The sequence below is a fragment of the Hippichthys cyanospilos genome, chromosome 4 (assembly GCF_059441005.1).
Source record: "Hippichthys cyanospilos isolate Australia breed blue-spotted pipefish chromosome 4, RoL_Hcya_1.0, whole genome shotgun sequence".
Lineage (NCBI taxonomy): Eukaryota > Metazoa > Chordata > Actinopteri > Syngnathiformes > Syngnathidae > Hippichthys > Hippichthys cyanospilos.
In genome coordinates, this window is record NC_142372.1 from 2,833,762 (window position 1) to 2,848,269 (window position 14,508).

Consider the following 14,508-nt stretch of genomic DNA (forward strand, 5'->3'; position numbering starts at 1 on the left):
TCTGCGGTAAGCCTTGCCCCTGGCTCATCTCACAGGGTTGTGCTGGGGCCTGATAGCGCTGCAGAGGAGCGAGGGAGAGGGGGATTGGGATGCGTCTTAAACAGCTAATCTGTTTGTGTGTTTGCTGAGGTTGGATTGAGCTGTAATGAGGACTCAGTATCTGAATATGCCAGGCGCCCAGGATAAAGGAAACCAGGAAGGTGGGTGGGGTGGGGGTGCGAGGAGGAAGATGTAAAAGAGCCGGCTGCTGCGGAGAGGAGAAAGGGAAGAAGAATGCTCGGGTGCCAGGAACATTGTTGGGTTTGAGCGGACTTTGTCGTCGTAATTGTCCACCGCGGCTCTTTGCGTGCAGGCGCGTTTGAACATGAATACGCGTGCCCGAATGTTTTGTTCGCTTGGAGATTTTTGTTTTTTGCGGTGGATTTGACATCGGTGCAAATTGTCATGAGACGATTTCTAGATCGGCCCTGCGGTTGTATGATTGAATTCATTGTACGCTTGAATTAGGCGTCTGACAAACAAATACATAAATAAAAATACAAACATTTTCTCCCACAAGACTAGAGTCACTAAAATGAGCTTGGAAAAGGAAACAAACAGTGCTTATAGTGTGCGTTTTTTTTTCTAAAACACTGTCATTGCAACAAAAACAAATATGCATTAAAATTAATGTTGTGAGGAATTACAATAATTCCCCAAATATAGGACACACCTGTGTATAGGATGCACCCTTAATTTTAGGGTCAAAATCTGGTATAACGATTATACGACACACCGACTATTGGCGACAACGTAAAAACTGTAGCAAAACAAAAGCGATCGCATCTTTGTAAATTCTACACATTTTCTTGTGTTTATATTTCTAAGTTATATATTTGTTGCGGGTTAAGTGTGCTTCAGAGTTCCCATATTGTAAGTGGTCAGTGAACGCTGCGCCAATGTAACGTTGCATACGCTGGAAGCGGTTGTTTTTCCTCGAAGCGGTTGCTTACACTTTTGGCCTTCATTTTGGGGAGACGAAAAGTTTTACGTTTGGGGAACTACGCTGCGTCTTTGGGACTGAATGTTACAAACACCTTTTGCCACTCGCTGTCAAGGCTTGTGGTAGCGACCAATCACAGCTCACTTGCTGGTCACGTGATGTCACGTGCTATCATTGTCACCTGAGCCACATGTGATGTCATTTTTAGTGGCCGGCAAGTGGAAAATAATGAAAAATAATTTGTTCGATAAATAGTTATTAAATAAATGACTCCTATAAACCAAATAATATCTTTTTGCTCCTGAAATTAGCTAAATAAATGGATGGAATGTTTAACAGAGAAAAGTGCACGAAAAGAAGAAAATATGCGACTGTTGAATTAACGCCTCTTTTGGAAAACGTTTATTTTGGGTGGCGGGGTCCAAACTACGGCCCGTGTCCAAGCTTTTTGCCAAACTAAACTCGAGAACAATAAATAAAGTGAAAAGTGTTCTTACCATGCCGGCCGCGATGCGTCCGGGCCACCAAGCGATGGCGGGCTCCCTCATGCCCCCTTCGAAGGTGGTCTCCTTGCCGCAGAGGAATGGCCCATTACTGCCGCCTAAAAAATGAGAGGCACGCATTAATGAGCGCACGAAATAAAGGCTGAAAAATGACTTCTTCCTCAAGATGATTCTTACTCTCATTGGGGCCAGACGTAAGAGCGGCTCCGTTGTCCGAAGTGAAGAAGACAAAGGTGCTGTTTTCGTTCCCCAGCGTCCTGAGCCTGGACAGGATCTGACCCACGCTGTAGTCCAGTTCCATGACCGCGTCGCCATACCTGTAAAGCACAAGATCTCGTAAGAAAAACAATCGGCGGGTTTGGTGGTCGGAGAATGGCGGAAACGCACCGGCCTCGTTGGCTCTTCCCGAGGAAGCGTCCGGAAGCGTAGACGGGGGCGTGAGTGGCGTCGGCGGCCCAGTACAGGAAGAAAGGCCGTTGGGACAGACTTTGGCGATTTATGAATTCAAGACCTTCCTGTTGAAGAGTGCAGATGACTGCGATTTTCATTTTCTATCATTGCCACTTCCTGTAAATGAAACCCGGGCAAGAAACGCCTAACGGCAATGCTGTTTACCTTACTATGGAGGAGCGAAAGTCCCAAAATTAAATCAATAAATATACCATGAAACTAAATTGTCATCAATTGAATGAATGTTAATTAGCTATTTAATATGGAATTTAATCAATCAATGTTTCATTAAATGTGTCAATCATTAAATGACCATGTATTATATTTTAAAAAAATGTAGAATTCTTTATCGATTTATTAAATCATTTTGTGGCTTTGTGTTGCGGAGTTCATTCATTTTATCTGTCAAACGCTTCCATCAATGTTTGATGGCCCGGTCCAAACATCTTGAGCTACAATTGTCTTGAAAGCTCCTGAAGGTCCTCTGTCATCGTAGCTGCCATGTTTCCAACCACTTGAGGCCATAGCAATGCATTGGACAATATTGGAGCTAAACAGGCTTTGGCCCCGCCCATTGACATTGACGAGCGTGTTTGACGGATACAATTAATTCGTATAACACCGCAACAGTAGATTAATAATTATTTAAACACTTAATTAAATGTATTTAATTATTTCATGGTAAATTAATTAAGCACTTCCGGTCCTCGATATCAAACAGCTTACCTGCAAGTACATTTGTGTGAGATTGGACTCTCCTGTCTTTCTGTTGATTTGAAACTCCTCGTAGTATCTACGAAACAAGATGACAGGATTACTTGGGACAGACTGATTTTCGGGCAGGGTGATTATCAGAGCTGCGATCGGCTTTATTGATGCTTATCAGCATTTTTACTAATCTTACGTTACGGCCTATAAACTGTGTCTTTACACCTCTGAAAATGCACTTCTCTGACTATGTGTAACGCGGCCTCGCTCCAGCACTGGTCCGCCCGTAGCAGCATCTGATTGGATAGCAGGGAAGCAGGTTGAGCGAATGGCGAGAGAAAAGTGCTTCCACATATGCGTGCCTTTGTGTGAGTGTGTGTGTGTGGAGAAGATGAATGTGTGCGTAAGCCACAGCGAACGTTTTTTGTGTTGATTGGGAGAAGTCAAGCAATTTAAATGAAGTATTGCGGTTTGTATTATTTAATTTTTTTTAATTAATTTTACTACAGCTAATATTTCTTGAGTGCTTTAAATGTATATCAGCTTGAAATATGGGTTATCGACCCCCTTGTCTACCAAGAATCGGCGCAGGTATCGGCCCTCATATCGGTCGCTCTCTATTAATTACTTTCAAAAAGAAACGCACACCAAAAACGAGCAAATTCACACAGGTAAGTGGAAAGAGGGATTCAATCCCGAACCTCACAGCTGCGAGACGGATGTGCAAACCAACTAGTGCTGCCTAATCGCAACCCATTAACTGACAGGTCGATTAAATTAGTTGATGATGGCCACTTGGCCATGAATAAAATAATACATCAACCAAGTGGTTGATATTTTCTGATTATTTGACATACGGTAAGAAAATAGGGAAGTTTTGACCTCAATAAATCTGTATTTTTCGGTATTTTAGCAAAACAATGGCACATCTGGTAGTGTGATAACTAAGTGGTCATGCCATGTTCGGGTGAAATTTCAGATCCCTATTGTCTTCTTTCAGTGCTTTCTCTTTGATGTGAAATGATTTTGATGTAAAGCGTTAAGGATTTGACAAAATACTGCTCAAGAGTTATTAAAGTGGCATCTAGAGGAGCAAAACTTAAAAATACTCCATGAGGCTTCATTTTCCCATCTGTAAATAAAAACGGATGGAATCAGCACACAGAAAGCATAATGTTAAGAGAATGAAAATGAAATGAATGCAATTAACCCTAACATTTTCAAGATTCAAGAGTTTTATTGCCGTATGCATAGTAATACCACACAATGAAATTCTTATTCTGTTCACTTCCCCGAGCAGACTCCCATAATCGAGCAAATAAAAAAGTAGGCAAAAAAAAAAAAGACTATGACTACGATGTAATTGAATGATTGCAATGAATCAGTGAAACTGACCCCTATTTTATTTTTTTCCGCCAAAAATGCATGTTGGTGGGGTCCTACTTAGTTCATTCAAATCCTATCCTAAAATGAACAAAAAATAGCGCCGGCTCTAAATCTGAGACATTTGGAAGGTCTCCCAGGTGCAAACCGTGACGAGGTTTATCAAATTTGCAAAGTCTCCACGGAGTTGAACGGGAGAGATCACCAAGATGTCGCTGAGGCGTGGAGCGGCGAGCGCACTTCCACACGCCTCACTTCCTCCAGGTGCGCTCATACTTTGCAAACACAACCTGCTGTCTCTGGAGGGCGCACACACACATATGTGTGTGTGTGTTCATGTGGGTGCGTCTATCCACAGCTCAGGTGAGCTGCGCCGATTAAACTCGAAAAAATTCAGTTGCAGTGACCCTGAACACGCGTATGGCTGTTTTTGATGCAAACAAATGGGCGGAAAATGGAATACGCAAGTTCGGCCGGGTTAGACGATTCGGTGTGGGATTCTGCCTGCCGATTATTTCTGAGTTGCTGTAGTCGGCGATGTTGGGCCGCCCGCTGTTGTTGTAAGGCCTAAAATGGCGGCTGGGTGCACCAAAACATTCGTCGATGGTACACTGTGATAACTAAGCGGTCACGCCATGTTATATTTTGAGATGTTGTCATCATTTGGGTCCAATTTCAGCTCCCTGGTGTCTTCTTTCAATGATAAAATTGAAAGAAGTCAATTTCAGCTTCCTACTGTTTTTTTTCAATGCTTTATATTAGATGTGAAATGCCTTTGATGTAAAGGTCAGAAGGTTGGACAAAATACCTCACGTGGGTTAAAGCAACTAACAAACCACTTCAACCATGACTAGAATTAATTGATCGCAATTAATCTGTTAATCTGCCCCCTACTTTTCTTCTGCCAAAACTCGGCATTGACCTCCAAAAATCCGAGTCAGAGCACCTCGCACTAATGTGTGTGTGGGATTTTACCTGCCGATCATTTCCGAGTTGTTGTAGACGGGGATGTTGGGTCGACCGCTGTTGTTGTAGGGCCCAAAATGGCAGTCGGGGGCACCAAACCATTCGTCAAAGCCGTTCTTCAGGGGGAGGTACTGCGCTCGGTGGCCCAGGTGCCTGTCGGGAAGTAAAGTGCTCTCACACAGTGTGGTGTCAGCGTGGCTCACTGAGCATGTGCGTTTCCACTTAGTCGCATACGCTGCGCGCGTTTTCCGCATCACGCTGACTTCAAGTCAGAGATCGGAATCTGTTCACTTGAGTAAAAGGTCCACTTTGAGATGCTGACACGTTATTCGACAGCATATCAACTGGGAAAGTTATTGCTCATCTTAGTTGTTCGTCTGACTTTTTTTTTTTTTTTTTTTTTAGGTATTTCATGGATTTTGGAGACGAAGAAAAAAAAAAAAGGTAAACAATCCTGTGCTTGTCAATTATGTTTTGCAAACCCCTCTACACAGGGAAGCGTAAACGTTTAGCGCCACGCCCACTCTCCGCGCCAACTATAAATAAGCTAATGATCAATAAACAATTGTATGAAAATACCTAAAACTGTATCCTTTTTACACTAATAAAGAAAGAAACAATATAACTGTGAGCTACGTTTTTTAAAGTACAGGTTACAGGTTAGTCTAAAACTGAAAAAAAAGTGGATCAGGGTGCTTAACATAAAAAATAAAAAAGACATCAATTCTTATTTTAATTGCAATTACACTTCACATGGCAAAAACTAGCCTTTTTCCTCGGGGTGGTTCGCAGCCCCCCTGGCATCACCTTGCACCCCCCCAGGGGGGCCCGCTCCACTATATGTGAAGGACTGACATACAGTGAAAAAAAATACAAAAAATCTGACTTGAAAATCAGTCTATAAAGAAAAGAAGAAATGAAAAGGCGCTCACCATTTCCCAACTATCTTGCTGATATAACCTTTCTTCTTCAGCATCTGAGGTAACAGGATCTCATCCTGGGAGATTCCCCCCACAATCTCCTGTGGTGTATATGCTGCAAAAGAGGGCCACAATTTAGTCGCTGACTACAGTGCCAACTGATAATCAGTGAGGATATTTTTGTGGGTTTTCACCGTTTCTGGCGTGACCATTTGTGGTGTAGAATCCATTTCGAACAGGGAGTCTCCCGGTGAGAAGTGCAGCTCTGGCTGTGTGAAATTTGGGGGGGCAACATTTACAAGGGGATTATTGATCATAGTTTTCCTAAGATCATAACAAAGTTGTAGTTACTCACAGGGAGAACATAAGGGGTTGGCGGTGTAGAAGTTTGGGAGAAGCATGCCCTGTGCAGCCATGGCATCCAGGTTCGGGGTCTCCTTCGAGGGCTGGCCCAACACCCCCAGATCCCCCCAACCCATCTGAATCACGGAAAGAGACATAGATGACATAATTTGTGCAGAATCTTACAACGTATATACAGGAATCGTGAATAACGATAGAAAATACAAACGTAAAAAAAAAAACTATTTACAGTAACTGTCACGTGATTGGGGCAACTCTCAAGTTAAAACTATTTCAATATTATATCCGTAACTAAACATGGACGAACAAAAGAAAAATAACTACAACTCACGTCATCCATAAGCATAATGATAATGTTTGGCGGCGAGGCAGCTGCGAGTTTTTCTACCCAGTAAATACATATTATTGCACGCAAGAAAGTTAGAAGTGTACCAGACATCACTAATGCCGCAATGCTGAACCGCACCAATATTGAGGAAGTCGGCTTGACTTTCATTCAAGCAGCTTATGTTGCGTACAGTTTACGCATAAAAATTCAAGCGTGGGGTTTTACGTGATTCAAGTGATTTCCACTTATTTTTAAAAAGAGAAACTATTTTAAGCTATTATTATTCATTTTGAATTTTTTATGTTTACAAAAAATGTATCGCTGATATAAACGTCCCACTCAGTTGCAAGGATTTTCTTTCTTGTTTATCACTCTTTCATTTATTTTTCAGGAATAAAATCAATATCTGGTATTTGTGAAACAGCATTTAAACATTTTAGCTTGAACGTATGACGGCTATCTTGATGGCTAATTTCCCGAGCATCCGCGAATGCCTGTCACGTGATCGCAGCGACGGCACACCGGAAGACAACTAAAATGGCGGTGTGCATTGCTGTCATAGCAAAAGAGGTAATGTCTTTCTCTATATTCTAATCACTATCTGTGCTGTAGGACCGCTTTTACCTAATTTGATTGTCTCCGTATCTCCCTCAGAACTACCCGCTGTACATCCGTAGCGTTCCCACTCAAAATGAGCTCAAATTTCATTACACTGTGCACACCTCCCTGGATGTGGTGGAAGAGAAGATATCAGCTGTGGGGAAGTCATTAGGGGACCAGAGAGAACTCTACCTGGGTCTACTTTATCCGACCGAAGACTACAAAGTGTATCCTCTTTGCTCAAGAAACGTGGATAATGTTTACAAAGCGTGGGTCCATCATGTAAAATAAATGCATACATGAATAATGTGCATCTATTTTCATTTTGATTGCGAAGAGGATGACGTTAATTTAACAGCGTTGTTTTTTCTCCTTGACTATCTTATTAGATACGGCTATGTCACAAACTCCAAGGTTAAATTTGTTATTGTTGTAGATTCATCCAACACATCATTACGGGATAACGAAATAAGAAGTGTAAGGGAAGTGACTTTGGAACGTATATGTGGGATGTTTTGTTAGTGTATTTACTCTTTGATGTTTTGCAGATGTTCAGAAAACTGCACAACTCCTTCACCGATGTCATGTGTAACCCGTTTCATACTCCAGGAAACCCGATTCAGTCCAAGTGAGTTTGTGTATGTAGTTTTTTTTTTTTCCAATCAATTTTACATTTTTAAAAATATATATATCTTTCCCCTCAGGGCATTTGATGAAGTCGTCTCTGGAATGATGTCTCAAAGCGCTTGACGTCTTCTCCATCCTCCCATGTACACACCTCGTTTTTCACGTCTTGGAATTGCCTTGTTTAAATGTGTGTAAATAAAATTGTCGCCGCACGTGTGCATGCATCACTTTAGTACAAATGAAGCATTAGATCATTTTATTTGTTCACAAAGCAAAGGATGTACTGTATTAAGTTAACAGAGGAAGATTCATACACAGCGAGCACAAACAATACATCTGCGTTAGTTCGTAAAAATGAAAGGACACCTTTTGCATGAGTATGGGACCCACCCCCTCTCCCATCATGCGGTTTACACGACAAGCTTAAAACTATCTTGAGAACTGACGCAGACAAACCGATACCGTCTTTTAAAATCAGTTCATACAAGCGGCGGGGAAAAGGGGCTCCTAGCGCTGTTGGGCGTAGTGCTGTCCGCTGGCGCTGGCTCCCGTTTCCTCTGAAGGTGGGGTGATGAGGAGGAGGCACGGGTAGCGTTTGGACGTCTGTTCGTGATAATCCATGTGGCCCCACTGTCTCTTGCCCACCGGGGGGCCTCCGTAGTAAGGGTGGGGGTTCTGGTGTTGCGGTCGAGTGGACTGGTAGCGAAACCTGCCTCGGGAGCTATGCTGGCCCCTGGGGGCCTGGAAGCCTCGCCCCCTGCCTCTCGAGTGGCCGCCTCGGTGGCCTCCCCTGTCGGTGGTGCTGATGCCGGGCATGTTGGTCCTTTTGGGCAACACCTGGAACATAAAAAAACAAGTCCTCAGCTCCTTTCATCGAATATCCTTTAAAGCCTCCCGAGAGCCAGACTACTTGTTTGTGTCCATTGGAGTGGACATTTGTTTTTAGTCCAAATCTTTTGAATCGCTGGAGCCACTCTACTAAGTCCTAGTGAGCTCAGTAGAGGACATCCTGGCCTTTTCCATGAGCTCTCGTGTTTTGAGTGGGATGCTGTTAACTGGCTAGGGGAAAAAATTGGGCGAAAACAAAAACGTTGGGTCTGAGGTGGATCGAAAGACAAAATTCATCAGTGTCATTTATTAACTTGGATTGTACGCGGGTTTATTCTGGATTAGCGATAGTAGTAAAGCCAATGTTTACATAATCACCCATTACTAATTAATCGTCTGATTACTTTTAAAAAAATAAAAACATTACATTCCTACCAATAAATTTCAATGTGTGTGAATTATATATGGATTTCCCACAATTAACAGGCTGGCCTGGTACTTATTCCATATTCCTCGCGAGTAAGAGGGATCAATGTTGAATATTCTTGTTATACAGGCATTATCTGTGTTACAAGTAGTTGAATCATGTCATTTAAAATGTACACTTATTTTGTACTATTGATTTTATGATTTTTTTAAAGCAAATCGACTTAAAGCTGCGAATAGTGACATCTAGGTCAATTCTTTCCACAGCTTTCTTGTAATGTTCACCAAATTGTTGCTTGTGTTAAAAAAATAAAATAAAAATACAGAAAGCCTTGTTTTGAATGGCAGAACCACAGAATTACCCGATCAACAAACTTTGTAATATACACTTAAAGACTAGGTTACTTATAGATAATAAATAGACAAATGTTGCTTGTCTACAACTGCTGTAAATGATTAAGAGTACAGGAAGGAAATGAGTGAAAAACCAAGTAAAATGCTAGTAAAGTTCTCTTACCTTGAGAACCCTTCCTCGAAATAAAGTCTCGTGCAGGCCGATGGCACTCTGCACGGAGTTGCGATCAGAGAACTCGATGTAGGCAAATCTGGGAAAGGAATAAAAGCTTTCTTGCGGACTGAAGTTAAGGAGCGCATAGTTTTGATGCAACTGACCCTTTGGGGTGACCGGAGAACCTGTCGCAGAGGATGGTGACGCGGTTGACGGGACCGCAGCCGTTGAAATGGATCTCCAACTCATCTGCAGTAGCCCCATAGTCCACCTGGGACACCAACCGGTAAACATTCCTTTAAAAAAAAGCTTCAATACCTACCAAGATAACCTTGGATTATTTTATCTATCGTTAGGCCATTGATAGTTGAGTAATGCCCCACCCATTGTTGAAAGAAGATTTTCTTTAAAATTATCTGCGGTCAAACTTCTAAAATGTGGTCCCTTCTGGAGGTTTCTGATTTTCCCCAAATTGGGGTTTTTGAGTTTTTCCTTCCCCTTCTGGGAGCTTTGACAGGGGATGCTGTTGTGTACCTTACATTGAAAAGATGTCTCTGTATGACCTCTTTTCATTCTGTGAAGCCCTTTGAGACTTCGGTGATTTAGGGCTATATAAATAAAATTTGATTGATTGATTGATAAAATCTATAAATGAGCAGACAAAAAGCCGCAGTCATTCAGTCACTAGGTGGTGCACCAAGACGATCAAACCTTACGTCAAGGCAGTCTTTGCATGTTTTGTATTTTTAATCCAAAGTGCTGCTGGGGTATGACTTGTCCGCTTTGCATTTAAAAAAAAAAAAGAGGTCCTTTGTAAAAACAGTGGCATAGAACTAGTGCCAGCGGAGCTTTGACGTGGATATATTAGACAACCTAATTTATAAGTAGACTTACCCAACATAGTCAACTTTTTACCCCCAGTGTTATATCAAACAGTTATCCAATATCAACATTACCTTAGGACAGATATGGAAAAGTCCACAATGCACCTTTAGTTATTTTACTTAAGTCGAAAAAAAAAAAAAAAACCTGGCATATTAGGTAATTAAATAATAATAAAGCATAAAAAATCTCTTACGTTTCCTACATAAATGGACCTGTTGTCTGCATCGACCCTCTCCTCAGGTGTCATGTTGTAGAATGGGCCTGTGGCAGAACAAAAAAGGTTGACAATTGACATCACTCAAGATTAATGAACAGGTGTTAAGGTCAGGTCACATAAGATATTGGAGGCACCGTTTTGTTTTGTGTGCACCCCCTCGCAAAAACATTGTTTTATCTTTGAGTCACTGTAAGTCGGGGAGGTGGAGCAGCGAGTCAGTGGAAGGAGGCAGACAAGCAGAAAATAGCACAAAAAAAAAAAAAAAAAAAGACTTCCGCTCCGTCTCATTGGGCAGCGATGAGGCACATTAAGCGCCCCAGGTGTTCGCCACATGGCGACACGGAAGGCTCACCTGGACCTACAGTACACCACGCACCTGGCTAAAATGCACTGTTGAACTTGCCCCAGTCTGTATTTACTATTTGGAAACATCAAACTACGCGAGTCTCACCAGGCCGGGGGCTGCTGGTCAGCAGCTGCATCTCCTCGCCGTTGCACCTGTCCTCCTCTTCTTCTACGACTCCCTCCTCCTTCATTCTTTCTGTCTCTTCTTCCATCTCCAGCTCCTGAACTCGGGCCTTGATGGCTGCCAGCTCCTGTTAAACCAAAAATTATTTTTTAAAATACAAGCTTATGGCCATACTACCCTGAGAACATTCCAATCTTGGAAGCTAAGCAGGGTCAGGGCCTGGGTAGTACCAGGTGCCGCAAGGTTCCAAGGAGGCCACTTTAGGTCTTTTCACTTTAATATTTAATTGAATCATAAGTACATTGTATTAAACTCTTGATTCATCTCAGCATTATCAAAACAGTTTTTAATGCAATCAAGAGGATTTTTTTTCCTTCATACTTCAGAGAGTACTTTCCACAAATCATCATTATTCTGAGTTTATGATAATCTATTAATAAAGTTTGACTGACTTATGATTGTTTTGTTGACATTTCTTTAGCGCAGCTCCATCTCATGGATGCATAACGGATACCCAGACACTACTGTAGCTTCTATTCTATGCATCGTATACCGCAGTGCGCCCTGTATATATGAAAACAGTTTTAAAATTAGTCAATTATTGAAGGTGCGCCTTGTTATACAGTGCGTCTTACAGTGAGGAAAATGTGGTCAACACACAGACTCGCTAAACTGATAATCAAGTGCCCACAGACAGTCCCAAATTGGTTTTGAAAGACTGGTAATTAGCGTTCAAGTGTCAGGTTTTGTTAGGCCCCCTCCACACCAAGCCGACATCAGGGGTCGGAATTTGTTGTTCGCCGTCAGCTTGGTGTGACAAAAAAACCCTCGGAAAATCAGCGTTTGTCGCGGGGGTGTCGGAAAAGGGGTTCGGGGCGATTCAGCATGTTGTTTCGGGTTGGGGCGTCACAACAATGTTCACGATGAGTGGCTGCTTAGCACGGAAATTAGCACACAAGATGAGGATCGCAAGCGACGAAGAAACAAGTGGGCAAAACCTGAAATGTTTATAATAGTCAATTTTGTCAAGAACAGCCAAATTTTGGCATTTGACGTAATGGCTAGTCGGACAGAAGAGCAGGAAGAGATCCATCGTGAGTGAAAATGAAAGCAGTCTGTTATTGGAGTAGAAATAAAGTAAGGCCGTGACGTCAAAGCTTCCACAACGCATTGTGCATAATGTACACCACGCAATAGGAACAGTGACTATCCCCGCCTATGGCACGGAGGAGTACTGCATCAAACGTATGCACTAAAGGTACGTTATAGTTGCCGTTGTTGCAGTGGGTTTAAGGTGATTTTTCGGAGCCAATCTTTGTAAATAATAAGTCGACGCTACAAGTGGCCACGACAGACCATCATCGGGTTGGTGTGTAGAGGGCCTCAGACTGAATCTGAAATCCATATCGTAAAATCACATGGTTCGCCTGAATGCTGTCAGGAGTAAGAGGAGGAATAGTAGTAGTGTCAAGCTGCAACAATGCACCAATCTTATTGAGCGATGTACTATGGTTAGGTGGCTGTTTATCCAGTTCAGTTTTGGTGTCAATGAGGAAAAAAATGCCCTTTTTTAACGCTGCCAATGAACTTTGATCGTTAATATTTCCGTTTGTATTGGTCCAACTTTAATAAACGTGCCATCGTTGTGCAGAAATTTTCAAGTTAAATTATTTTGACATGTGATCCGCGTCTTACCTAAATAACGGTTACGAAATTCGTCTTATAAGAGCCGATCCAAATGAAAACTATTCTGACTTGGTGGAGATGTTCTCCAAAGTTGAACGCATTTTACCATTGATGCTACAGCTTGCATGCTAATTGACGAGTGTGCATGTGTACCCAATCATATGCGCCGTTGTGTGAATTATACCTTAGAAACGCGTTTGATGTAGTTTAAGGTTAAAAAATAAAAATCGACGTAACACGTGTAACGAACTCGTTTAATGAAGCATTTCATTTGCATAATACTGTTTTGGACAAAACTCCCACCGTTACGTTTAACTCATTCTTGTGAGGAGATAACCTATCGAAATGTAACCTATGAGCGCTGCTGCATCAAAGCTAGCTAGTTAGCTTTTAAACAGCAGCTCGCTGGTTAGCTAGTTAGCAAGGAAGCTAATCAGCTACGTGCTCATGTGAGCGCCATTCCTCCACCGATGTTAGCGTTCGTTCTTCCATCGCAGCGGCGGCTGTTTTCCGCACCGAGAACGACGGCGTACTCACCGGGTCCTCAGTGAGATGCTCCCCGATGGACTGTCCCTGCAGATAGGCGTACTTCAAATGATTGTCCGCCATGCTCATTATTCCAACATGGCTTCCACAGACAGTTCACAGCGCTAACTGTTAGCACAGCGTACGGAAATTATGTCACCCCGGAAGTAGTCTGACGGCTGGTGGACGCGGGTGACGTCACGCACTTGGTTTTAATGAGCGTCACCTGTGCGCATGTACGTCACGTGTTGTGTTGATTGACGGGCGTAGTCTTGAACCACGTACAACTTTTCCAAGTCCCCTAAGCTTGACCCCTCGGTTGACCTTTACCCGTCATGACTTTGTAATGAGCTTCTTAAATCAAATGAATACACAAAGACATAGACTTCTGTAATATTGTTGGTCTTTTTTATTTTAATTAATTCAAAAAACAATATCGTTCACAAAGCCATTTTTACCCCATGTTTTAATTTTTCTTTAATTATTGTTATTTGTTATATTTGTTACAAACAAAATTTGTTGCAAACAAAAATAAAATAATGACTTTTGTTTTTTTATAATTTGTTCGTCTGTCACTAAAGCATTTATATTGATGTATTTATTATTATTTATTTACTTATCAAAATGTTACAATATGTAATTTTTGTATATTGTTGATATAATACTGATTTGTAATATCTGATTGTTCCTGTAGGTTTTTGTTGTTGTTGTTTGTTCATTGTTATATTGACAAAGGAATTGTTAATGCTCAGTAAGGATAGAAGTAAAAATAATAAGAATAGAATTATCAGAAAAAAAACAAAATATAATAATCAAGATAATAGCAAAAAATAATAAAACAAGATTTAGATAACATGACAATAACTAGAATAATAAAAAACAAAAATATTTTTTTAACTTTAACATAATAAAACCAACAAACACTTATCTAAAGATGGTAAAACCTATTAAAGTTTCTAACTGTTTTTAAATGGTGTGCCAAAACAGCAATTCTATAAACCGATGTTAAATCATTTTCATGGAAATTTACTTATAGCTTCTGCCAAAAAACTATAACTGTCAATATCAATTCTATGCTAACAAGTTTTGGGCAAAGAAAAAGGATACGAGGTTTGTGTAGAATTGAAAATCGAT

At 41.5% G+C, this 14,508-nt stretch overlaps 3 protein-coding genes across 4 annotated transcripts in view; 1 reads left to right on the plus strand and 2 right to left on the minus strand.

Annotated features, from left to right (window-relative positions):
- galns (galactosamine (N-acetyl)-6-sulfatase) overlaps positions 1–6,724 on the minus strand; it is a 23,636-nt gene extending 16,912 nt beyond the window's left edge. For both annotated transcript variants that reach the window (XR_015865502.1, XM_088414037.1), the window contains exons 1-9: positions 6,607–6,724; positions 6,268–6,391; positions 6,107–6,181; positions 5,925–6,027; positions 5,002–5,145; positions 2,662–2,728; positions 1,873–2,000; positions 1,663–1,802; positions 1,480–1,583 (exon numbers count right to left, since the gene is read on the minus strand). Coding sequence is in view for 1 of the 2 variants with exons in the window: in XM_088414037.1 (XP_088270163.1) it covers positions 1,480–1,583; positions 1,663–1,802; positions 1,873–2,000; positions 2,662–2,728; positions 5,002–5,145; positions 5,925–6,027; positions 6,107–6,181; positions 6,268–6,391; positions 6,607–6,714 (993 nt within the window). In the remaining variant the exon portion in view is untranslated. The remainder of the gene's footprint in view (positions 1–1,479; positions 1,584–1,662; positions 1,803–1,872; positions 2,001–2,661; positions 2,729–5,001; positions 5,146–5,924; positions 6,028–6,106; positions 6,182–6,267; positions 6,392–6,606) is intronic.
- Positions 6,725–7,086: 362 nt separating this feature from the next.
- trappc2l (trafficking protein particle complex subunit 2L) lies at positions 7,087–8,042 on the plus strand. Its single transcript, XM_088413813.1, has 5 exons — positions 7,087–7,173; positions 7,258–7,430; positions 7,593–7,680; positions 7,752–7,831; positions 7,908–8,042. The coding sequence occupies exons 1-5, from the start codon at positions 7,141–7,143 to the stop codon at positions 7,951–7,953; spliced, it is 420 nt and encodes a 139-aa protein (XP_088269939.1). The 5' UTR covers positions 7,087–7,140; the 3' UTR covers positions 7,954–8,042.
- A 27-nt stretch (positions 8,043–8,069) lies between these two features.
- On the minus strand, positions 8,070–13,537 carry pabpn1l (PABPN1 like, cytoplasmic). The gene is made up of 6 exons (XM_088413812.1): positions 13,387–13,537; positions 11,146–11,290; positions 10,671–10,738; positions 9,757–9,863; positions 9,602–9,689; positions 8,070–8,667 (listed from the first exon to the last, which is right to left on the minus strand). Exons 1-6 carry the CDS (start codon positions 13,462–13,464, stop codon positions 8,338–8,340), a joined length of 816 nt encoding a protein of 271 aa, XP_088269938.1. The 5' UTR covers positions 13,465–13,537; the 3' UTR covers positions 8,070–8,337.
- Positions 13,538–14,508: the final 971 nt, after the last annotated feature.

Coding starts and splice junctions, on each gene's coding strand:
- trappc2l (XM_088413813.1), top strand. CDS start 7,141: ATGGCGGTGTGCATTGCTGTCATAGCAAAAGAG. Junction 7,174..7,257: donor TTGCTGTCATAGCAAAAGAG/GTAATGTCTTTC, acceptor TATCTCCCTCAG/AACTACCCGCTGTACATCCG. Junction 7,832..7,907: donor GGAAACCCGATTCAGTCCAA/GTGAGTTTGTGT, acceptor CTTTCCCCTCAG/GGCATTTGATGAAGTCGTCT.
- pabpn1l (XM_088413812.1), bottom strand. CDS start 13,464: ATGAGCATGGCGGACAATCATTTGAAGTACGCCTATCTGCAGGGACAG. Junction 11,291..13,386: donor AGCATCTCACTGAGGACCCG/GTGAGTACGCCG, acceptor TTGGTTTAACAG/GAGCTGGCAGCCATCAAGGC. Junction 9,690..9,756: donor TTCTCCGGTCACCCCAAAGG/GTCAGTTGCATC, acceptor TTCCTTTCCCAG/ATTTGCCTACATCGAGTTCT.